The following is a 25670-nucleotide window of genomic DNA, read 5'->3' as shown; positions in this document are numbered from 1 at the left end:
GTGGAGGCTGAAGTGGAGAAGGATGGGCCTGGAAAGCCAGAGGGATCAATCCAGTAAAAAAATGGCTAGAGAATATGCCAGACAGGAGGGACGGAGTATTGATGTATGTGCAAAGTGCAACCTGGAGGTAGTAGCTCCGTTTGTGGAGCGTGAAGAATAGGGTGCTATGTGAGAGAAGAATAGAGCTAAATCTTCATACGGGTGACTTCCATTTACCTCTATTCAATTATCAAGTACATTTACAGGCGAAAAATAACAAATGTGAGCAAGTTTAAACTGCTTTAATGGTCTGTCGTTGTGTGTCCTTTCGTGTAGTGCTCTCACCTATGACTAGTTTTGCAAGAGTGGATTTGCTTATTATTTCCTTTCCTTCTTCTTTGTTTCAGCTTTGATGACCTTTTTCTTTTTGATTTGTGGTGTTCTGACTGTATATGTTTGCATTTTTTAGCTGCTTACAGAGTTGTAAGAAACCAAGGAAACTATGGCAATATTAGTGTGTCTTGGGTTGTTGATCCGGCATGTAGCAATGACATCTATCCGGAACAAGGGACTATTTTCTTTGATAATCTGGAATTTTCAAAAAATATCACCATTTACTCACTGCCAGATGAGGTAAACATTTTTACAGTGTTTTTGTGTGAGTATATGGGACAAAGAGTAAGTGCTAAAACATTACAATTTAAGGAGAAAGAAGGAATGTCTGTTTTTTAACAGCCTGATAAGTATTTGTAGAAAAAATCAAAATACTTGGGTAAAACTGAGATTACTTCAGGAAATCATAAAATAATTTGAGAAGCTGTGCATATGTATAAACAAAAAATGTTAGAAACTGAGAGTGGTTGAACATGGTTAAATTACAGAAAAGTTCATTTGAATAAAACCCTTGCTTTGATTGCAGGAATACTAATTTTTATTTTTAATGCTGATATATTTGAAGTAATATAAGAAAGAATGAGAATAATTAATAATAAATAAATAAAGCTGTAAAAACAAATTACATGTATCAGAAGCAGGAAACTGCAAGATAAATTTTGGGTCATCTGTAAAGATGAAGGGACTTATTTACAAGGATTTTAGACTGATGTTGATTTCTGTGTAGCTATATCAACTGTCATTTGTCATCCCTCTTGACACACTTAAGGATCAATAAATAAAAAAAAACCACTCAGAAATCTCTGGTTTGTTGACACCCTCAGCTGTTCATGTTAATTTCTTCATTGTTTTGTATGCAGTAAATTAATTTCGTAATACTTTCTCTTTCAGGTACCCGAAGACTTGGAAGTATTCATCATCAGCTTATTCAATGCTACTGGTGGAGCCAGGCTGGGCAATATAACCAGTGCAATTTTACAAATTACAAGGAATGATGATCCCATTTATTTTGCAGGTTAGATATTATTGTTTTAAAATGTAGAATGCATATACTACCCCAAACAGATTTTATTGACAGACCAGGTCACTGAGAAATCCTAATCCCAATGGAGCGTTCATGTTTTTGTTGTGTTGAATTTGTATTTGTTTCCTTCAGAACCTTCCCTTATTTTATTTCATTGTTCTCTTTCTTGATGCTGGGATTGGTTAGGCGGCTACGTACAACAATGTTCTCTTGTACCCGCAAGTATTTCCGTGCCTTTACCACATATGCCTTCTGTTTCACCGAGGAAAAGGATCCTCTTGGAGAGGATTAAAAAAATAGGCCACATGCAAGGAGCTCAGGCTTGAACTCAGGTAGATTTGTTGCTTGTGTATTTTCAGAACCTCTGACAGTGAGTGTTAAAGAAGGAAATGTTGCAAACTTTACAGTCCTAAGGAATGGATCTGCTGATGTTGCTGTTGCTGTCCAGTATATAACTGTTAATGGAGATGCAACAGCTGAAGAGGGAGACTTTGTTCCCAGTGGAAAGAGCAGCGTCATTTTGTTCGATGTTGGTGAAAGAGAGCAGAACTTATCTGTGTATATTAATGACGACGATATCCCTGAAACTGATGAAACATTTTATATCTTCCTTTTGAATTCTACAGGTAAAAGTAATGATTTGATGTATGTTTAGTAACTCTCCTTTCTTTTTGCTGCAGTTTTTCACCAGTTTGGTCTTATCATAAAGAAGTATATAAATGCCAAGTATTATATGAATAAGGTTTGCTTCAACATTTCTGTACAATTACTGTCCACAGTGTGTTTGGATTTTCATCTTGAATTGTTTAATTGGAAACAAAAATCAAACGATACAGCTGAAATCTTTCCTGCAAAAACAACTGGAGTGAAAGTCTCTTTTCAAATGTAAATGCTCCAAATTAGGTGGGGTTTTGACTTGACTACAGAAACACAAGGCTAAAAAATGTTAGTACTGCAACAGTCTTAGGGAAAGAGGCATTCTTTTAGGTTTTTTTGTCATGCTCCAGTGTATACTACACAACTGCCTGATTTTTATAAGAACAAACAGACTGCCTCATTTTAGAGGAAAACCATGTAAGTTGGTCTCTGTTTTATTTTTGTAGTAGTGCAATGTATGCATATATTTTTTTCAGTCTGACATTATAATTTTACGAGGCTTAATCTACACAAAAATATGTGTTAGAAATTACCCAATGTACCACCAGTAAAGAATGGGTTTATTAGCTTAGAAATAACATTGTCTTTTTTTTTTTTTTTTTTTTAAAAAAAAAGTTATCATTTAGCAGGAAAGGATTCAGCACATTCCTGTTTTTGAAATAGACGTCTTCTGGAATAAACCATCACTTCTGTGTAATATTGATATGAAAATATAAGTTAAATGTAAGAAATAGGTAAATTTTCCTGGGCTCTATCTGCTTAATAAAGACCCTCCCCACCCCTAGTCCTGCCAAAACTCAAGGTGTGGTGGGAGAGTCATCTACAATTGTGTTAGCAAATTTTAATGATTTACTGTCCTTCGGTTGTTATTATTCTGTAGCTGAGAGGTAATAACAGGCTGTGAATGCACTGCATATCTTTGCAACGCCAACCAAAACTGAATTAAATAAGCCATCAAAACAATAACTGAGACTTGAGGGGCTGTAATTTAATAAAGCAAAGGAAAACTATCACAATTAACCATCAGACTACATCTTCACGTTAGATTGTGTGGTAGGTTTACAAAGTAAAATACCTACCAGGGATTCAAGGTGAGGAAACATAAAATTAGATTTCCTCATTTAGACGTGCATACTAAGCGTCTTAGCCCTCATGACAGTCTATAACGATCTGATTCAGTCGGTGCGACCAAGAGAGTGCTTCAGGTCACGCGAAAGTGGACACCCCGTGGCTGGTCTATGAATTGCTCACAAGGCTTCGTTGATCTCGAACTGAATCCTGCCCTGGGCATTGGTAGCCGGCAGCCAGAGAACTATAGGGGAATTTTTAGCAATTATTTGAGTATGAGGTAGCTTATGTGTTTCCTGAGGTCAGCTGGCATTCCCTCTGGTACCCAGGTCTCTTACAGAACATCAGCCTTGCAGAAAGGATTGGATGAAGCCATTCTTCTCTCTTAAATTTTCTCTTCGGCGATCTCTTCCTACTTTACTAACTTTCTTCAGGATCTACTGGTATTTTCTCTTACAGCTCTATGGGGACCATATGATGTCTTTCCTCCCGGCACACTGGTCCTACAAGAAGGCATAGCTGCCTTCGCCTCTAAAAGAAGGATCATAGCATTATGCAGCCTCTCTAGAACCACTAAGAATACAGAATATTTCTATACACATTCCTGAAAGCAAAAAAAATTATTTTCTTTCTATGGTCTGTTACATTTATTGACCTTGATTGTTACATCCCTTTTGAAAATCATGTTGGACTGTTGTACCTCAGAGAAAATGCAGGTAGAGGTATATGAAGTTAAAGCAGTAAACACGTTGTTTACTTTGGATCAAAAGCTAGTCTAATGCTCATAAATAGAGTGAAAAACAGGATGGGGGTGGAAACCCTGTGAACGTAGGGAGGGTGTTAGAATGTCCCTACAGTGCTAATATACACGCAGAAATCCTACTAGCTTCCCCTCTACTTCACAGGTATCTTATGCTTTTTCCTTTCAACTAGGCTGTGATACGGGTATGAATAAACTCTTAGACATTGTTCTTAGCTTGTATTTAGTTTAAGTGCAATATTTCTATTCTAGGTCTAAAGGAGAGCTGGGATCTCTGAATACGTATCTTTTTCTTTTGACTTGACCTGTTGATCAAACATGAAATACTGCCTCTCATACAATCCTTTCTGCTCAGAATCACATCTTCTCTAGTCATATCACACGTATTTTTCCCTGCAAATCTTATGTCTTGCTCTCTGCATGAGATGCTACTTAAGTATTTTTACTCCAATTTGCCTGTTACTGAATATCTCAAATACTGGTTTTCACTGATTGTTCATTTCTTTGTTGGCATAAAAGCAGTTAGTGTGAGAAGGAAACACCTTTGGTTTTAGAGTTACATCCATTTCTGATTCCAGTTTTGATAAAAGTCATCACCCTCTTTTTAGGGGATACTGTTATCTTTAAGGCTGGAGTGGCTACAGTTATTATTGAAGCAAACGATGATCCTAATGGAATTTTCTCCTTGGAGACTTTAGAGAAGCCAGTGGAAGAAGGCAAAATTAACAATTTTTTGTAAGTAACTTTAAAATAATACTTTTGCACTTTTTTGGAACTGCTGTATGTGGTACTTTATGGATAGTACTTTGATCTAACCCCATGTAAGTTTGCATTGATAAAAATGTATTGAAGGAAAATAGCTTTACTATTTTGGATTAAATGATTTGTAAACGTATTGAAGACATCAATTGTTATCAAGTAGGCTATGCATATTAAAATGTATACAGAAATTCATGTTAAAATGTAAATAAATAAGACTACAGCATTGTTGTTTTCTGATATTCTCAGTAGACTTTAGATACAGAAGAATCTTGATGATTGAGCAGAATATAACCTGGAATAACAGAGAAGTAAAAAATCTTCTCAAAATGCGGCTAAATACGACTATGTGGTTATTCATTTCCTTTTGCACTCTACTTTGAAGCCTTCCCCTACAAACAACCCATATTACTGTATTCTTTCTGATAGATTGTTTTTCTTCTATCTGTTAATTACGGATGGAAGTCTGTACTCGAAGTCCAGATGTGTCTGTCTTCTAGACTGAAAATATTCTTCCCTAGTCTGACCTCTGAAAGTATTTTCCTTCCAGCCACTGGCATGTATTCAAGAATGGGAAGGGTTAAGAAATAAATTTGGTTGGCATCTTATGTTGTTACGCTCCATAAAGTCAGGATGGGATTGTAATTTGACAAAAATATTGATTTTTCATTAAGAAACCTCTAGACAGGATATAAAGAGAAGTTAGGTCACAATAAATGTGATAGTGTGAACAGTTAGGGAAGAGGGTCTTTTCAAATTTATTTAGTTACCTTTTATATCTTTTTATTTGATTTTTTTGTTTGTTTTAAGGCCTTGAAGCAGATGCCTATGACTCTGAATTAGGTCTTTCTGCTTGTGTTACACATCTAAAGAATGAAAATCTGTGAGAAAAGAGGATATTAAATATATTGTGTGTTTGGTTTTGTTACGCTGCTCTTTGGGGTTTTTTTTGTCCTTCATAGTCTTACTTGCAGGAAAATTTTTTTTTCATTTGATAGTGTGAGAAATGATGATTTGAACTGAACATTTATATACAGGTGCTTTATAGAAGCACATGATACCAAAATTACCAACATTTGAGGACCTTGCTCAGTCATCATTGATGAAATATATTTACTAAGGAGCTGTCTCTTCCATACCCTCACTGCTTTGGCTATAATGTAGTACATAACGAACGGGTCAGAGTAGCATATAACTTAACCGCTGAGAACAGCTATGGTATCACTGAGCTTTAAAGGGAGTAATTGGAGTTATTGCAACAGTGCTACACAGCTGGGCTAGGGCACCCTGCTTAATGGCAAAAAAAGAAAAACCTTTGGAAGCAGAAACAGTGGAATTGCATTACTGTGCCTAGGCTAGTTTTGCTAACTCATTTTTCGGCCTGTTATAATCTCTTTGTATGGCATTTTATTTTACCGTGCAAACAGGAGCACACTTTTTATATGTAAAGCACACTTTGTTAATAAAGGCGTTATATACTTCAGTTTTTATTTGCAATGCCTTTTGGAAATTGGTGAAATTATGTTACCAGATAGCTATACAAAAAATAAAATCTTGTTTTCATTTACTACAGTCTTAATCTGGAATAACCACAGATTTCTGAAGGACATAGAATACAGCCCAAATTTAATACCAATGTAAGAAGGAGTTTAAGGAGGCTTCATGGCTAAAGGGAGAAGTGTTTGTGGTTAAATGTAGATGATTCTCTTTCCTGTCTAAGGGTGGCCAGGTATATAAATTTTTAATGTTAACTTGCTGAACAGTACTACTTTGCATGGACGTGCATTGGTTACTTTTTTCCTAAGGAACCTGTGGTATACCTGGGACTAGAATTATACTGTAAAATTTCGGGCCTTCAAAGAGGATTGTATTAGTGTTCATGGGTATTTAGAACGTTGTATATTATTTTTCACAGTAAGGAAGATCAGTGTAATCATGTTTTCCCTTGCTAATTAACGCTGATGCATACCTGCCAGGACATTCACTCTTTCTGTATCACTAAACAGGGTTTTGAGACATAGAGGACACTTTGGCAACGTCTCATTGACCTGGCAGCTGTTTGATAATGACTCTGCGCTGAGGCCAGGAGAAGAGTTCTATGAAACTTACGGGACTTTGTGCTTCATGGATGGTGAAGGATCAAAGCCAATAACGCTCCGTGCTATTTCGGATAGAATTCCTGAATTCAATGAATTTTACATTTTAAAGTTGGTGAATGCTTCAGGTATTGTCTTCCATATCACCATTCCCTTCATATCTGGTAGAAAAGAATTATGTTTAATCAATCAAAAACAAACCAAACCTGGAAAGAGGTTTGCCTTGAATCATGTCTTGATATCCTATACTTTCTGGTAAGGTTTTAGGTTTTATTTTTCTTCTAATCTTAATTTAGGTATATGAATGCACTTATTCAGTTCCTAAGTTACAATTATATTTTGGTGATCTGACCTTTAAAAAGGATGGCTTTTGGTGATTTCAGAGATACAGATCTTCTTGTAGTTGAAGGCAAAACAAAGCTATTAAAGGCTATGCATGTCTACCATAACGGAGGTTGGTTGGTTTGTTTGGTTTTTTCTAGAGGAGGTAAAATAGTTATAGTTACCACTTCATATGACTTAAATTACAACTGCTACAGGTCTGCTGCTGAGCAGAGTTCCAAATCTCCCAGACTCATTCCACCTCAGCACTATTTATGTTCTTCTGTGCCCAGATACAACTGAAAATATGTGTTGACCTTTCTTGTAAGTGAAATCTGTATGCATGTGTAGAAAATTTCCTGCTTATAATAGGTAGATCACTGCGCACTTTGAACGTGGAGTCTACATTCACATCATGATCTTTGTGTCGTGAATTCTTACTGTGCAGAAATAGATGACTAATGACAGGACTTGGCAGAAGTTTTAATACATAACTGGTTACTGATTTTGCAAGGTATCTCTGCTTCTGTTTCAGAGGCAATGGGCCAAATTTTGCCATTCCATATTCGTGTAAATCTTGGAGTAATATGAGAACTGAATTTGGCCCCATGTTTATCAAATGAATCAAAGGTAACCTATCTCATTGACTAATTCAGAAAAATTGGAGCTAATCTCGTTTTAGCTGAAAGACAACTGTATGTTTTGCAGTTGAAAAATAACATACTGCTTTGTTTTCTATGAAAATTGTGTCACTATAGTGTTTTAAAGCCAATACAGTTAAATCATGTTATTTTTAAATTAGAGCATTTTCTAAGAGTTCAGAGGCTTTTTAAAGAAGATTTAACCCTTTTTAGAAAGATTTATTAAAAAAACTTTGAGTACTTAGTAACTTTTTTGCGATTGTGGTGCTTGAAACCACAATTAACTTTTGCTCTAACTTCCATTATATAGGTGGGTCTCCTGGTCCTGGTGGTCAGTTATCTGAAACAAGCCTTGCTGTAACCGTGATGATCCCATTCAACGATGACCCTTTTGGAGTCTTTGTTATAGATCCAGAGAGCCAGGAGAGAGAGATAGTGGAAGATGTTCTTTCTGAAGATGATCTTTCCTATATTACAGACTTCACCATCTGGAGACAACAAGGCACCTTTGGTGTTGTCCGGTTAGGTTGGGAAATACTGTCTAGTACCTTCCAAGCTGGTCTCCCATCAATGGTAGACTTCTTGTTGCTAGGATCATTTCCCAGTTCAGTACAATCCCAGCCTCATATGAGGCGCCATCACAGTGGAACAGATGCTTTGTATTTCAGTGGAAAAGAGAATGCATTTGGGATTATTGGTCTGGAATACCCATACCATGGAAATACTGCAGTAACCAATTTTACATTTTCAGCGTGGTTAATTCCTAACATCAGTACTGATGGTTATATAGTTGAAAAGGATGATGATAACGGGACCTTATATTACGGCGTGAAAATCCAAACAAATGATTCTCATGTTTCTGTAGTACTTCATTACACAGCATTAGGATCCAATATGACATATATGGCTAAAGCAGCAGTCCTGAAATATCTGGATGAAAATACTTGGCTTCACCTTCTGATTACTCTGGAGGAAAGTATAATTGAATTTTACATGGATGGAATTCCAGTTCAGGGAGGAATGAAGAGCCTTAAAGGAGAAGCAATTGCTGATGGTGAGCCAATAGCCTGCATCATTTTTCTCCATGGGTGAAGTTCTGAAATGTGTGGAAGAGTTTAGCTTCCTGACAGGGGTATGCAAGATACTGAAATTATTATATCTGATTAGTTAATTTAAAAGTTTTCGAAATTCTGAGGATTTTCAAAAAGCTTATGGAAATTAGAGCTGGGAAAGTTCAAAAAAATTCAGAACTATAACAGAGCTTGGATTGCAATAATTTGAAAATAAATTAATATTTTATAATTATATTTATATACGTATGCTTATCATGTATACATACCGTTATATATGTTTGCAATTAATAATTTCCATAAGATTTATAGCAGAGAAAGGACTTTTTTCCTCTCAGTAGCTGAAACAAAATGCAATAATGATTTTGTTTCTAGTTGTGTATTATATTACAACTAAGCCAGTATCTTGTAAGCAACAGGCTTTTTCAGGGTGTAGATTTACTTAAACATATATTTACATGGTATATGAAAATTATGCCTATAAGTTTAATAATATTCCAAGGAACATTAGCATGTGTACTTCAGTTTATCTAACTGGATAGTCCCAAATGTGATTTTAGTCATAGGTAACCATTATGGACATTCACTCTGAACTAGCATAGCAGTGACCAGAGAAGTATCAGAACAATTCCTTTATACAGTCAGGTATTATGTTGTTGGAATAAATTTATATTTACTCCTTCTTTTGCAGTTTCCCACTCTTCCACATGCATCTTTTTTCTTGGAGATGGTCTTCATCCTTTTTCCTTTCTTCTGCTCACCTTCAGTTTCACATGGTTTTTTTGGTGGGGGTAGGCAGTGAATGATTATCAAATTCTTGAATACAATTTCCTTTTCTGTAATCAAAGAAGGAGAATTAAAAAACATACAGTGATGTGAAATGCATATATGTATACAAACATAGAATGAGAATAGAGAGGAGACTTCGTTAATTGTTTAGTGTAGTATTTTATTTCTGCCTGTAAATTTCCAGTGGTTAAAGTCTGAGAAATAAATTTGCCCTCTGTAACAAAGTAGTGCCTCTGCAATTAATAATTGCTGTCAGAATTGCAGTACTGTAGCTGAGAAAGGATTTTTTTTTTCCCCTTGGTTTCTAAAACAAAGATGTGTGAAGTGCAATAATGCTTTTGTTGCTAGAAGGATATGTCTGAGTCATTGTAAATTTTCTGTATTAGTGGAGAAGGCATATGCTCTGTCTGGAGATACTACAAGTATAAGGTAAGGATTTCATCTCTCTCCATTTAATCTTGGATACTACACGGTGGTGAGCGTAGTAGCCCAGTTTTTCTCACCACCCTCCGCCTTGTGCCCTGAGACCATTGTCAGTTGCTGTGGTTGCTCATCGTAGAACTGACAGTGTCATATGTAGGCCAGTACATTCAAGAGCACAGTTTCTTCCAAAAAGAGAAAACAGCTGGAAAGAAGAGATATCTATGTGTTTCAGCACAATAGGAATGAGTATGAGCTACCAGCTTAGTATATTTGTGAAAAAGGCAGGTGTGATCCTATGATTTGCTGAGCAGGATAATTGTTTGGAGACAGAGAAGTATTAATGCTGTTGTAAAAAGCATTTGGAATTTGGTGTACATTTCTGAAGTCCATATTCCCAGTGCATTAGGGGAAAAGCATGTCCAGAAGGGCTAATGCAGTGATGATGAGTATCATCAGAATGGATCCACTGTCCTAGCAGAGAGACACAAAATGGGGTCTGTTTAGCAAAACAAAAGCTGAGAGGGGTTGCAGTTGTGCTCTGTAAATCTCTAATGGAAAGAGAGAAGTTTCCAAGCCTCATTAAAATAAGGGATGGTGACAACGTGTTGGTAGAACTAGTGAGATGAAAAACCTGAACAGTCTAGGGTGGAATTGTTTGACCTGTGATGATCTACCTGTAACATTGAGATGAGCTCAAAGAACCTCCTGATTTTGCATTTCAAGATGAATATGATTCCTAATCCAGGGGTAATAAACAGTTTACCATTGATTGTTAACAATTACAGCTATTAAGCTGCAGACTTATTACTTTGAAGAAATACAGTAACATGAGGAAAATTATAATTTCCTTCTCAGGTCCAGGAATAGTGAGAATTGGAGCAGGAATCAGTGGCAGCAGTAGGTACACGGGGCTAATGCAGGACGTAAGGCTTTATGAGCGTAAATTGACACGAGCAGAGATCTATGAACTCCACGCAACTCCTGCAAAGAGTGATGTCCACCCAGTCTCTGGGTATTTGGAGTATCGGCAAGGAGAGACCAATAAATCATTCATTGTGTCTGCAAAGGATGACAAAGAGGAAGAAGGAGAGGAGTTATTCATCCTAAAGCTCATTTCTGTGCGTGGTGGAGCTCGAATTTCACAAGAAAATACCACCGCAAGATTAAGAATACAGAAAAGTGATAATGCTAATGGTTTATTTGGCTTCACTGGAGCATGTATTCCTGAGGTAAGGTGTTCATAAGGAAAATTATAGGTGAAGTTTTGGACACAGAAAAATTAATGGTGAGACCAATTGACCTGCACAGGGCCTTGATTTCACATTGTTAGTTTTTGTAGTTTTGTAGTAAGCAAAGTTTTTCTAGAATTTGGAAATGTGTAAGTTGTGCTGATACAGCCTCAGTCTCACTGGCATTTGCAATATAATTTTTAAACCCCCCCCCAATTATTTTTTTTAAGAAAATTGATTTTATTACATAAACTGAAGACTAAGGCTTAAATTTTTCTAGAAGAACATTTTTTTCCTTTACTTCTGTCACATCTGAGACGGGGTTATCAACTAAAATATAAGATTTAATATTCTTTTTTTGAGAATGGATTATTACAAAGATTTTTATCTTATTTTTCTGTGTTACATGATGTGTTTGAAAGAATTTTACTAGAGGTCATCCAATGACAGGGCGTGATGTATTTTTAGACAATCTTTTGCTGTCATAAGTTATAAGGTATAAATTGCATATATTTTATGTGAATTTTGTGGATACTGGCTGTGAGTTGCCTTTTTTTTAAACATTAAATTGTTCTTTGGTCGTAGCCACCATATATGCAATATATAAACTTGCTACTTTTTTGGGGAGGATTGAAATAAACATAATTCATTTTTACTTCTTTAATCAATTGTGAGGGAGAAAAACATGATACCTGTTTCTATTGGCGTTGGATTATTTTGGAAAGCAAATTTCAGAATACTTTCCAGTTTGGGAACTCTCATGACCTTTTAATTACATTCTTTCTAACCGAAGTGCTTATGATGTGTTTGAAAGTAACCATCTTGCCTGACTGATACTGGTTTTCAGTTTGGTTCAGTTTGCTTTTTACGTGCCTACCATATGCTATGATAATAGATTCCTTCAGCTTCAAATGCCACTGATAATACTGTGATGCCACAGATCATCAATCAAGCGTGAAGCAAAATTAAAAATTTATATGGCGTGTCAATTGTTTTGCAGTTATCTTACGTCCATTTCACCAGGGAAGTATTAGAGCTCTCAGTGATGATGCAGATAGGCAGCATTGTTTTATCAGTAGTTTAACTCCTTTATGTGCATATCTGTCTACGAGGCAGCTGTTAGCCTTTCTAGCAATTTCCAACAAAATTATTTTCTATTGTAGTTCTATGATCATGATTTCTAAAACATATGGTCAGTATCAATACCTACTTTGTTCCAAATATGCAAAATTGTTGCTGCAGAAGTCATGTTCTCTGTGAAGAAGAATTGTAAAGAGGACTGTAGCATAGAAAATTTTTTCAAAGTTTTTACTGAATGATGATAGTACAGTTTAATTTTAACGTATCTATTTTTTTTTCCCATAGTGTTTCTAGTTGGGGAAAGGGGGAATCCAAATCTTTCTTTAAATTACTCCTAATGAAAACTAAAATAATTGATGTTAATATAAAACAATAGTTTCAGTTGCTTTTGACATGCACATTTCAAGGATATCGATTCTGTCTTTAGCATGTAGTTTTGGGGAACAACGGGGTATAGTTATCGGCTTACCTTTATAGTTCTCAGGGAGATACTAGAAGCTGTTGCAAATTCCACTAAGATTGTTCTGACCACCATGGAAGTTCAGTTTCCACTTCCTACCACTCCAAAAGTGCTGAAAGTAACATGACAGCAATTTTTTACCTGAACATTTGACTAGCATTAGAGAATTCCATGTTTTGCATTTATTGCCTTGATTTACTTTGACAGTAACAAACATCTAAATTTCTTGCTTTCTTCCAGACTGCCGATGAGGGTTCCACAATATCCTGTGTCGTGGAGCGCACAAGGGGAGCCCTAGACTACGTGTATATAAATTACATTATCTCACAGGTTGATTCCACTGGCATTAATTACTCTGTTACCGATTTTTCTAACAGCACTGGCACTATCACATTCCTTCCTTGGCAGAGATCAGAGGTAAACCCTACCTTCCTATTAACTATTCATCCTGTCCTTTGCAAACCTGCTGGAAAATACCTTCTGAGGGTGCTTGACTGGTTTTCATGCTAGAGAGTGTTTCCTTCGCATGGCTTTTGTTGTATTTTGCATCCCTGACAACTAGCAAGTGATATGATAGATGCTTATAGATCTGTGTGTATCTCGGTTCAGGGGTCACCATCTGTGCATGTACGTTTGAATGCACATAATATGTTTACATATATGTATATATAGAAAATATTAACTAGATTTATGTATATGTATATGTGTACTTGAAGTGTAGATAGTCCTAGGCTGAAATAATGGATCCAGCTACTTTTGAAATTGATCAGGAAAATGGTCAGGTTTTGATCTGAGTTTTGTAACTCAGATTCATTTCCACATCAATTAAATAGACAGCAGTAAAGTTCACTGCTGCAATCAAGTGTCTTGCAACCACTCTTGTCCACGTTCTGTCCCTTTTGCTTAATCTGTTTCTGTGAATGCAACCCTGACCCGCAGCACAGGAATTTCACATTTGTTTGAAGAAGTGTGGGACCACAATACTGCAGAGAGTTCACGTGTGTTTTCTGTTAGTGTTCGTAAAATAGAAAGGGTGAATTGTTAGTAGAAAATGCCATCCTCAGTTTCACTTCTATCACTCTGCTGAAGTCAGTATGAACTGACTGAAACTCACCGACACCATTTGAAAGGATCCCAGTGGCTCCACGAGAACTGTGGATCTGGGCCCAGTTAAACAATGTAAGTGATTAGAGCTTGGCAAAAGCTTGTGCTATCTGAAAATAGTTTGTTCATGTCACTGTTCATTCAGCGTTAATTCCCCATTGAATCATATCGCTGCATTGCATAGGTCATATAAAGCAAAAATTTCTGAAGGTTTTCTAGTCCAGCAGCATGGATGAGGCCTGCCTTATTCTATCTAGTGGCAGAAAAGGGCTGGTGTACCCTCTTGCTCCACTCTGTGTGGTCCAATTTATTGACTACATATGGAGGAGTTAATGGGCATGGCCCTAAGAAACAGATTGGGAGCTGTTGCTCGTCGGGTGAGACTTTCCATTGACGTTTGTAAGCTAGTCATTCCCATGCTTCTAAACACGATCAGCCACTTAAACCTTTTCTTCTGTATGTTTGTCTAATCGTATCACAATATATAGAAAGCTGGAATTGTCTGAGGTGAATATGTTAGCCTGTGCAGAGCAGGTTATGTTAATTAATAATATGATCTGCAATCTCAAGTGGCAGGTGGCATAAAAAGCTTGCTTACTTGCTCTCTAAATTGGATTAATCACTGTAATTTCTCTTCAGAAGCACAATTTCTTCAAGATTTTGAAATCTATCAGATATTTCACTTTCAAGATACACAATTTAAACTATGCTTATTTTAAGATACGATAATAAGTAATTGCTTGGTTGGTTATGTGTTTATGCAATTTGAAGCGCTTAAGAAAATATGCCTTCCATTTCTGACAGCTTACTAACATTCTTTTTGGAATACATATTTTAAACATAAAATGTTATCCTAGAAGTTAGGTTAAATTATGTAGAATGCAAAAAGGTTGTCCACGTTACTTTCAGAGCTACACAGCAGATACAGCTGGCTGACTAATCAAAGAATTTGATGAGTTAGGAAGTGTTGTGAAACTTGTAAGTGATGTATGTTGCGTGGTTTGATTTCTCCATGATTTGGTCTTCCTCTAGGTCTTAAATTTGCATGTTATTGATGATGACATTCCGGAGCTAAATGAGTATTTCCGTGTGACATTAGTCTCTGCAGTGTCTGGAGATGGAAAACTAGGTTCAACTCCTACCAGTGGAGCAAGTATAGATCCAGAAAAGGAAACTACTGATATCAGCATCAAAGCCAGTGACCACCCGTATGGTAACAATGGTGGAGATGATACAGTCTTGTTGCAGATAGTTGTATAGTTCTAGCTCAACAGATAAAAACTTTGCTTAGCCTTGATAGTTGAGGAAGCAATGCCAAGTGTTCCACTTTATCTAACTTGAGATTAATTCATAATTTGTATACAAGAGTGAAAGCTGAGTTACTTATTCTTGAGAATTTTACAAAAAGGCATCGAAGCTTCCCTGACCAAACAGACGATGATTCCCTTCTGAGAGCACCTAAAGGCTGCATGTAGTTGATCCTGTGCAAGTTTTTCTTAGATGAGAATTCCTGATGAAGAGAGGCATTTCTGCATGCTTATTATACCAATAAGTACCCAATACTATGACCCATATTGACGCTCTTTTGGGAAGAGCTGAATTCATTATAGTGCTGTGGCTTTATCAAGACTGATGTGGATATCAGTGAGAGAAGGGAAGGTACACACCACACCCCTGGAAATAGTGTGATTGAGGCCTAAGGGCATATCAGTAATTGATTTTTAATTTAAGAAGTGCCACAAAATATAGATATTATAAATAATTTGGTTTCAATTGATTATCATAATTTACATTTGGTGAGAGAAGCCATGTAAATAGTACTTCTTGTCTGCCAGGTCTGCTACAGTTCTCTGTGGGGCCACCTCCTCAGCCAGGTGATGAAATGATTCTGCCAGTCTCTGCTGTGCCCCATATTACAATTAAAGAAGAAGTTGGACACATCAGATTACTGGTAGTTCGTGCACAAGGCCTTCTTGGAACAGTTCTGGTGGAGTACAGAACAGTGCCACTTACAGCTTTCAGTCCTAAAGATTATCAGGTATGGCCATTGCCAAGGTGTGTAATTATTTTGGAATTTAATTCGAGTTATTTGTCCTGGAGATAGCCTTCAGTTTGAGTATTTTAGCCCAGCTATGATTCTTTTCACAGAAACACTGTGGTTTATATGGTGATGAGATAAATGAATGTGTAATATTCACTTTAAAATACATATATCATTATGTGACTTTTACCTCCTGTGTGTGCAGGAGGTTTTATTTCCTAGGAAAAGCCTAGGAAAAGTTTTGATTTTTTTTTTCTTAAGAGAGTTGTCAACATATCAAGAAGAGTTATTTGCTATTGTTGCTGAATATATCAAACTTCATATGAGCATTCAGGTGCAGGTACAGGTTAAGATTATGTTTGTACATAATGGGATTTGTACATGTTCAACAAAATAACCTGTGCGTATCTGTGCTTGCTTGTCTAACTGATATTTGTGCAGAAAAATGTAGATGAATGCAAATGCTCATAATTCTGTGAATTTGGATATCTTTTTCTCATAATAAAGATTCAGCAGATTTTTTAAATGGAGAAAAGTAGATGTTTTGACAAAGACAAACAAAATCAAGGTTCTATTTCTTTTTTCATATGCATGAAAACATTAGACTTGAACAAAAACATGAAAAGCTTTCATATTGCAGGCTGTTGTGGGCACGCTGGAATTTCAGGCAGGAGAAAGATACAAGTACATTATTGTTAACATCACTGATAATTCTATTCCTGAATTAGAAAAAACTTTTAAAGTGGAGCTGTTGAACCCAGAGGGAGGAGGTAAGGCACATACATCAATCCATTGATGTATTTTCATGATCTCTACTTATCCATTAAAATCTTACCTTTCTTAGGTGTACTATTTCCATGTTGTTTCTAAAGACAAAGAAACACCCCCAGACAGCTGTAATTTTTCTTAACTGTTCTTCAGATATTTTGTTAGTCATTGCTGGGAACCACCAGATCCCAAAGAAAATGTATTATTACCATGTATTATGTCATTTAAGGCAATTGCTGCTTTTCACATTATGTAATTTCATGGTTGGTAATGAGAATTAAAATAATGTAAAAAATATATAAATTCCAATTTTTAAAAATCTGTCAATATTTATGAAATATTTAAGGCTAAACAGCCAAAGTGGGCTTTCTAGCTGCCACTTGAGTGAAATCAGAGGAATTGCGATACACTGGCTCATAACGTATTCCACTGGATTATAGCAGTAGGAGACTGTGGGTGTTGAGAGCTGGAGAGGTAGCTGGTTCCTTTGTGGAAGAACAAGAAAAACACTCAAAGGAAATCTTGCTGTGAGATGCTAGTCTCACAAGGGATGGCAAACATCAGTGCCCCTGCCATATGAAACCACTCATCCTTTGCAGAATTTTTTTCCATTGGTGAAAATTTTTAAGGGAGATTGTAAAGCTGGTTGGAGGAAAAAAAGTAATTAGAAACATTGGCAGCCATAAATTGACTTTTTTTAAGCAATCCAGAAATGCAAGTGTGGTGCCTTCTGGGAAGTTGTATCATACCACCTTGAATTAATCCAGCTCTCTGCTGTGATTATATGTCTGTATGGTGCAGTGTTGCCTTAGTGATGCTTTTGATAAAAATTTCAGACCTTTCATGCATGTGGACTTTTTGGTTGAATAGTTGTTTTGTTAAAAAGAACCAAACTTTTCAAATTTTTTTTTGGTCAGAAAACTTACAGCTAACTTTAATAATTCACTAGGCAGATACCCTCTTAGCACAAACCCTCTTTTTGGCCTTTCCAACACGATTGCAAGCACAAAACTTAGAGTAAAGTCTCCATTAGTTAAGCTTTCTGCAGATTTTTCCAACTTTCTGACACATGTTTTTGTTTTGTGAGAAAATACTAGAATAAGAGAGTTTGGGGGGTTTTAGCCCCTGTTTTGTTTTTTTTTTTTTAATTCACATTTCCAATGTCTCCCTGACAGACCTCATTTAGGAATGAGAAAGAGGAAATACAAAGAGGGGACACGAAAAGGGAAAGAAAGGAGAAAACAGAGGTGTATGCGTTTTCTTTCCTTCTGACCTCCCATTGCTATTTCCAGTGTCATAAATTTAATAAGAAGTGGCATATACGAGACTTTTTCTGGCTTTTATCAGAAATCCTGTATACTTTCATATCCCAAACTGATGCCTTCCGAGAATGCTTCCCTCTCTTTTATGTTGTCCAGAAATGTTTAAATTACTTTCTGCTTTCTCTGTATTTATACATGTATATATGTGTATATATCTGTATGTCTGTCATCTTAAAGTTGCTGAGCTCTTTAGAAATGATGGCAGTGGTAGTGGTGATGGGAACATGGATTTCTTCCTTCCAACTGTCCATCAGCATGGTAAGCATTTTGAATTAACCCTATTTTTTATTGCTAACTCTAATATTCCTCATAAATTACTATGCTGACACAGCCTGGCATAGTGTTACTTGTAGTTACAGGTGATTCATTTAGATTTATCATAAAGTTCTGCCAAAACATTCTTTTCTATTTTAACTTAGGCATAATTTGAATAGCAGTCAGTGTTTAGTGTAACACAAAAAATAACAGCTTCTATACCATCAAAAGTATATGGTTGTAAAACACAATATAGTTATTCCAGAAATACAGTTTGCAAAATCAATTTTGATTGAAAATTGTCAAATTTCTAGAAAGCAAAAAGCAAAGACACTTTTTAAATTGAAGGTAATTTAAAAATTACCTGACTATGCCTTTATACGTGCTTTATGTTACTTTGATTCTCTGCATGTCAAAAATACTCTTAAAGAAAAGTAAGCTGTGTTAGATTTTTTAAAGGAATGTTTTGATTGTTTTTCATTTCTTCTCTTTAAGTTTGCGTTTATGTCATGACATACAGAAAACAAAGATAATTTAATACTGAGAAAATTGAAAAAAACCTAGGTGCAGAAATAACACAAAATCTGAGCGAAATCCCTAATCATATAAGACTTCAAATTAAACCCTACAGACCTGAAAATGTTATATGAGTACCTGTTATCCAAATTGAGTAATTTATTCCGCTGTGACAGCCTGATTTTCAATTTTATTTGTAAATGCAGAGGATTTCAGTTTTAATCTGAGAGTAAGTCTGTGATTTAGCCACTTTTTGGAGCATCCTGCATTTTTTTGAAGTGCTATTTCCTTTTTCCTTGTTCCCAGAAATGGTTTTCTTAAGTGCCAGGCTCATTCTGTCTCTCAGCAGCAAGTTATCTCACCCAAGACAATCTTTTTAGTAGTAGGATTTACCGGACTTGGTTTTTTCTTTGTTTTTCATTCCAGCTTATGTTGGACCTGCATTCATCTGGTCTATATGCTTACACTGTGGTTTACCATATAACTCCCCACCATCCTAAATTCTGCTCCATTTTCGTTCATTAAACCTATAATTTTATTTCTGTTCTTCCTTTAAAATAGTCATATTTATTATATTTCTTTGTTGCATAGTTCCATAGAAGGGCTGCCAGGACTGCATTATTGAAAGTCAGTTCCCTATCCATATGGATAGTTATCATGCATTTAAAAAAAACGAAGGCAAAATAGTATGCATGCTCCAGTCATGCTCTCCTGTGTATTTTTTACAACATATTTCTTTAGCTGTTTTCTTTCATGTAAGAAAAGATGCTAGAAAAAATAACCCTTTTTGGAACTTGCACTTAACAGCTAGCTTGGGAATTGCGTCCCACTTCTTTGTGACTATTGAGGCTTCTGATGATGCTCATGGTGTGTTTGAGTTCAGTACTGAGTCACTCTCGGTAAATGGAACTGAGCCTGAAGATGGAGAGAGCAATGTTGTGCTGCAGGTTAGAAAGCTTTGAGTCTCATATTGCTGTGCGGTCCTCTTCTGTCTCTGTTTTTACTGGGCCTTCTGCGATGTTTTTACCATAAATCTATAGGGTTTATAACTTTATTGTGCACATCTGTTTTGCCATTTCGTACTGAGTTTTCTAATGAGTATCATTAAGCTTGAAGCTAAAATGATGTAATAATGATATCCACAGGTTTAAAATTACTTCTGCTTGTTTACATTTGAGGTACTACTATTTTAAAATAATAGTGTTGATGATGCAACAAATACAGCAAAGCTGAGATGATAAAGGTTACACTTTTTTTTAAAACACAAATTTATTTTTAACCCGTCATGTCAATGTCTTGGCTTTATTCCATCTCATACGTTTATGTTTATCTTTCTCATAAAACAAAAATATGCAGATCTTTATATTTTTCACATAGGTTGTGAGAACGCATGGGGCCTTGTCGCAAGTGACACTGCATTGGATCATAGTCTGTGATCTTGCCGAAGACCTGATCTCTACAGATGGGAATGTAACATTTGACGTTGGCCAAGCGAGAGCAAATATTACAGTACAGGTTTCTCCTGATGAAGTTCCTGAATTGGATAAGGTGTTTTCAGTTTTGATCATCAATGTCTCCAGTGGTCGTCTTGGAAATCATACTAATGCAACATTAACTGTTTTAGCTAATGATGATCCATATGGAGTCTTCATCTTTTCTGAGCAAAACAGACCAATAAAAGTTGAGGAAGAAACAAAAAATATCTCCCTGACAATAACAAGGCGTGGTGGTCTCCTCGGTACAGTAATGGTAACATACAGAACTATTGGCGATGATGAAAAGTCGCCCTTTCTTCCTTCTGATGTTGTTAGAGCAATAGAGGGAAAAGATTATATACCCATTACAGGTTACGTGATCTTCACAGCCAATGAAAGTGAGGCCGCAATATTTTTGCCTATTTTGGATGATGATGATCCTGAGAGGTCAGAATCTGTTTTTGTGGAGCTAAGCAGTATTGTTTTGATCGAGAAAGTACAGGATCGGCCAAGTAAGTATCTTACATTTGTAAAATCTACAATTTAAATAGGAAGGCTAATATTTATATTTAATAGGATAAAATACAACGAGTTAAACGATAAACTTTTTACCTCTGCCAAACTCTGTATAGTTAAGAAATCTCTGAGTTATCTGCCGTGTGTGCTGTCGGCATCTATTTCCTTTGGTGCAGTATTTTGTCAGGGATGGATGAGCATTTCTTTATCCCTTTTGCATCACCTTATCCAAGATCTTTCAGGCCAAATATGTTACAGTATTGGTTTTGTGCGCTAACACCTGTTCATCTAGTGTTGTTTCTGTAAAGTTCAGTATTAGGAAATAACTAAACTAGTTTTGCTTATTGAAAGCCAAAAAAGTCTTTTAAAAATAAAGTGATGTAGAATTACAGCCGCATGTTGCTTTTTTAGTGTAGAGAGTGTTTGCTTCATCCCTCATTCAGATAAATTCAGGTCATTACAGCCTGATTTGTGCTTCAAAGCTTCTTGGCATGTCTAATTGTTGCCCCCGCCCCAGATTAATCTTGATGTTAAGGAAAACTTCAAATATGATTCTGCTGGGAGGTTGAAATCTTATTTATATTTCATCACAGCAAATGTAAAAATGAAATTCTTCTGAACTGTATTGCTCTTACTACTGGCCTTATGGGCAAATAAATAACTAAACAAATTATTTCACAGTACCTCACCTCTTCAAAAAAATTGTGGCTTGTATGCTCCTCAGCAGGGTAGAATAATAAGTTATTAAAAATTGGGATTTTTCTGCCATAATATAATTCAAACACCAAAACTATGTTGATGCAGTTTGTAGTTATACTTTACAATACTAAAAAAGATAATTTTGTTGAAAGCTTGTGGCAACTAACGACTAAATTCACTGTGAACTCCATAGCCATGGAGAGCAAGCATCTCAGGCACCCCCTCACTAAGTTTTCTTTATGTTTCAGTTGTAAATTCTCCTCGACTTGGATTAGTGGGTGAGACAATAGCTCATGTAATTATCAATGCCAATGATGATGCTTTTGGAACACTTCAGCTTTCAGCTTTAACTGTGCGAGTTGCTGAAAATTATGTTGGACCAATCATTAACGTGACCAGAACTGGGGGAATATTTGCAGACGTTTCTGTGAAATTCAAAGCTATGCCAATAACTGCAACAGCTGGTAAGAAATCAGAATAGCAGAAGTATGCAGTCTATGTTAAAGTGGAAAGAGCATGCTGTATGCTTTGAGCGATCAAAGCAAACAAGTGTGTATTGAATGCACTATTGTATAACAAATACAAAAAAAAAGTAGTGAGACATTTACTGACTCTGCTTAGCAAATAGGAATCCAAGCTCCATGGGAGAGATCATGCATCAGCTGTTAGAAAACTCTGAGACATCATCACTGAAGAATCCAGCAAGAGAAATGAGTGAAGGAATTGGGATGTTTGTTTCCCTAGAGCCCACCACCTCTTCAAAAAAAGAAAATAAATAAAAAATACTACAGTAGTATATGTAGCTACTATTTAATCCTGTGTACATAATTAAACCCACCATGCATTATTTAGGTGAGCTTATTGGAGAGGAAGTAAGAGTTGGGGACTCAGCTGTAAAACAGGCAAAACCCAATCAAAACCCAAGAAGACTTGAACTTCTAAAAATGGGAGGTTAAGTTCTCCTGGTCCCTGCTGTAGAGAAGGCACATAAAGAAAGGAGCAAACTTATGAAGTGTGCAGGGTGAAAACAACTTAGACAGTTCTAAATCAAACTCACTGTATTTCAGCTGTGTCCAAAATTGCATAGGTGGGTGGTACATGCTCTGAGAACTGGTGTTTTAGTTTCCTTTTTATGTAACAGACTTTTCTAAATAGGTGTGTAGCTAGATTGATGTCAGAACTTTCAGTTGGTTTCTGAAGCAGAGCCACTATCCAGTGTATCACAGTTGTTCATCGAGACATTCTTAGAGACAAGTTCGCTAGACTGATGTCAGAGCTTTCAGTTAGTTTCTGACAAAGGTGCTTCTGTTCACTTTTATCTCTTGGAAATCCGGAGAGCAATTAGAAATCAAAGACAGAAACATCTTGGTAGTGTGACCTTGTCAATGGAGGCAATAATGGACCTTTTGTAATTACCTCTTGGTCTAGGAGTGCAAACTCTGTTTTGGCCAAGCCAAGTTTCATTTTAATCCATCCAGATATCTAAAAGGCAATGGGAAATAAAAAAGACTGTGTGGTCTGGGTCTGAGGATAAAGATAAAACCCCATTAAAACATGAAGGAATGCATGTGTAAGCAAAAAGAGAAGATAAGTATTACTGATAATGTTCAATGCACTGAACCATAATGTGTTAATATTCTGTGTTTTTTATTGTTTTGGTTTTTTCATTTACAAATCTAGGCGAAGACTACAGCGTAGCCTCATCAGATGTTGTCTTACTAGAAGGAGAAACAAGTAAAGCTGTGCCAATTTATATAATTAATGATATCAATCCCGAGGTTGAAGAGTCATTTTATGTTCAGCTGCTGAATCAAACAACAGGAGGAGCCTTGCTTGGATCTTTGACTAGGGCAATCATAACTATTGAGGCTTCTGATGACCCATTTGGATCCTTTGGTAAATGAGTCTTATTTGCATATTTTCTCTCTTCTGTTAACATTTTTACTGCAGATTTGTGGGTGAGCTGTTACTGGGCAACTGGATAAAAAACTTTCAGAAGGCAAAGAGGAAGCCTGGGTGAAGACAGGAAAGCAAAAAATAAACTAAATTAAAACATGTAATGATGCTTTAAAATAACAAAGAAGTATTATTTAATCAGTTGATATACCAAGATTTTGAAATCTCTCTATAGAGACAGATGGATTTTAGTTTACTTTTTTATTTTTTATCTATTCTAAGAGCTCACATTTCTGCAATAGGTTTAAACCAAAATCTGCATTCTAATATCTGTTGCTTAAATACTTTGATATCTTTGTTTTACTAGGTAATCAGCCAAAGCAGATTTAAAAATCTGGGGAAATTGGAAAATATAAAGAGAAATTAAATTATATTCTCTTATTTTCTGTCAAGTTTAGTTTTTCTTCTGTTATTATCAATAAAATGAATTGTGTATACTTTCCAAAATTAGTTTCATTACACAGGTTTTGAGAAGGGTTTTGGTGATTTCAAAAATTTAATGATTTTTTTAGAAATCTATCTTTTTTATTTGCTGTTTGGTTTTTGGTGGATTTTTTCCTGCCTTTTTCCTTTGATTTACCCACTTCTCTCTTCAGTACCCTACTTAATTCCTCTGGTTCCATTTTGTCAGTAGAAGAAGGTAGAGGAAGGAAAGAAAAAGTATCAAAAATAAATAGTTCCAGATGGGTAATTAATTAATTCTTAGAAACTGAAAGTTTACTACAAGGAAGACTTTTACTTGAAATAATTTTAGATGGAATATGTTGACTTATTTCTTCAGTAAGTGACATGAAAGCTGCTAAAGAGTTTCCTTGCTTGGGAATAATTATGAATTTGTCTTCTAAGAGCTTAGAAACAGCTCATGGTTAGCCTCGAATAATGGGTATATTGGAATAAACTTTTTGGATGAGGGCTTAATTTTCATGCTAATTTCCTCTGTAGATGAAAATATTAATACTGAAAGTTCGCTTTTAGGTTTAAACCTGATTAAAAGTGATTTACCTGTGCAAGTAAATGCAATCAAGCGAAATAAAACTGTGTACTTCAGGAGTTGACATATTTACTTTCAATTTCACAGTTAACGAAATACGTCTCTCTGTGCTGTCCTTCAGTTTTTCAGATTACCGAATTCACTGTGGAGGAGCCTGAACTGGGATCAGTAACCATAAATCTGCCAATAATCCGCAATGCTGGGACGCTCGGTAATGTTACTGTTGCGTGGGTGGCTACCATGAATGGACATCCTGCTGATGCTGACTTGCGGGTCGCCTGGGGTAACGTTACTTTTGCCCCCGGGGAAGCCGTTCAGATGCTGCTGTTGGAAATCCTGGCTGATGACGTTCCAGAAATAGAAGAGGTAAGTAAAGCAGTTACCTCTTTCTTGAATAGTATTAGAGTTTTAACTTGTTACAGAAGTGTGTGCAAAGCAAAACAAGGAATGTCTGGCAGGAAGGTGCAAGAAGTTCAGATTTACTTTGCTTGTGATTATTGTTAGAAATACCAAAAATTGTTTAGCTGCATTATTTCTTCTTCTTTTTTTTTCTTTTTGAGATTGTCCATGTAGAATTAACTCAGGCCTCCAATGGTGGTGCTATTGGGTTAGATGGCGTGGCAAATATTATAATACCTGCCAATGATAATCCTTATGGCACAGTTTTCTTTCATCAATCCCTATATCGAATTCAGGAGCCACTAGAAAGAAATTTGCTTGCAAATATAACAGTCAGGCGAAGGTTTGTATAATGTTTGCTTTATTTATATCTATTATTTTTTCTTTTTTTTTTTTTGTCTTGGTTATAATTTCAAATGTCATGCTCCTCTTGTATATTTGCATCAATTTCTTGATCTGCCAGCTCAACGCATTTTTATTTCGTATACATTGTTTGTGAACTAGATGTTTGCTTATTAGAAATGTACAGAAAGTACTTAAATGTAATACACATTGTAATGTACAATGTAACCTAATGTATGCAGTGTACTTGAAGTTTCATTTTGCCTATTTAATCATCAAATCATTTAAAGCTGCACAACAGCCTGCTCCTGTGATTTGAATTGAGGACAAAGTGGGTCAACCCTTGTGGGATGGAAAGAAACAAGAAAAGGAAAAGAGGTTTTATGCATCTGATATGGTATCCTGAGGACACCTAGGAGGAAAGATGAGGAGGTTGGGCAGCACAGGCTTTTTCTTCCTTGCCAGCCCTGCGAAGACTAAGTTAATTCCTAGAAACCAATGTTTGCAAATATGCATTCTTAAAAGACTGCTACCCAA

General features: G+C 36.0%; 1 protein-coding gene across 1 annotated transcript in view; it reads left to right on the top strand.

Moving 5' to 3' along the window:
* The window catches only part of ADGRV1 (adhesion G protein-coupled receptor V1), a 290582-nt gene that overhangs the window by 39363 nt on the left and 225549 nt on the right, over window positions 1–25670 (top strand). Inside the window, exons 16-33 of the mRNA XM_075138497.1 lie at window positions 449–612; window positions 1264–1387; window positions 1756–2022; window positions 4490–4616; window positions 6647–6864; window positions 8009–8752; window positions 10836–11209; window positions 12990–13166; window positions 14886–15066; window positions 15689–15891; window positions 16535–16664; window positions 18162–18242; window positions 19563–19702; window positions 20133–20742; window positions 21694–21909; window positions 23126–23341; window positions 24514–24758; window positions 24953–25134. Of these exons, the coding sequence (XP_074994598.1) occupies window positions 449–612; window positions 1264–1387; window positions 1756–2022; window positions 4490–4616; window positions 6647–6864; window positions 8009–8752; window positions 10836–11209; window positions 12990–13166; window positions 14886–15066; window positions 15689–15891; window positions 16535–16664; window positions 18162–18242; window positions 19563–19702; window positions 20133–20742; window positions 21694–21909; window positions 23126–23341; window positions 24514–24758; window positions 24953–25134 (4399 nt within the window). The remainder of the gene's footprint in view (window positions 1–448; window positions 613–1263; window positions 1388–1755; window positions 2023–4489; window positions 4617–6646; window positions 6865–8008; window positions 8753–10835; window positions 11210–12989; window positions 13167–14885; window positions 15067–15688; window positions 15892–16534; window positions 16665–18161; window positions 18243–19562; window positions 19703–20132; window positions 20743–21693; window positions 21910–23125; window positions 23342–24513; window positions 24759–24952; window positions 25135–25670) is intronic.

This window comes from Calonectris borealis, chromosome Z (genome assembly GCF_964195595.1).
Source record: "Calonectris borealis chromosome Z, bCalBor7.hap1.2, whole genome shotgun sequence".
Lineage (NCBI taxonomy): Eukaryota > Metazoa > Chordata > Aves > Procellariiformes > Procellariidae > Calonectris > Calonectris borealis.
The sequence above is the reverse complement of the archived record's forward strand: the minus strand, read 5'-3'. Positions and strand labels throughout refer to the sequence as shown.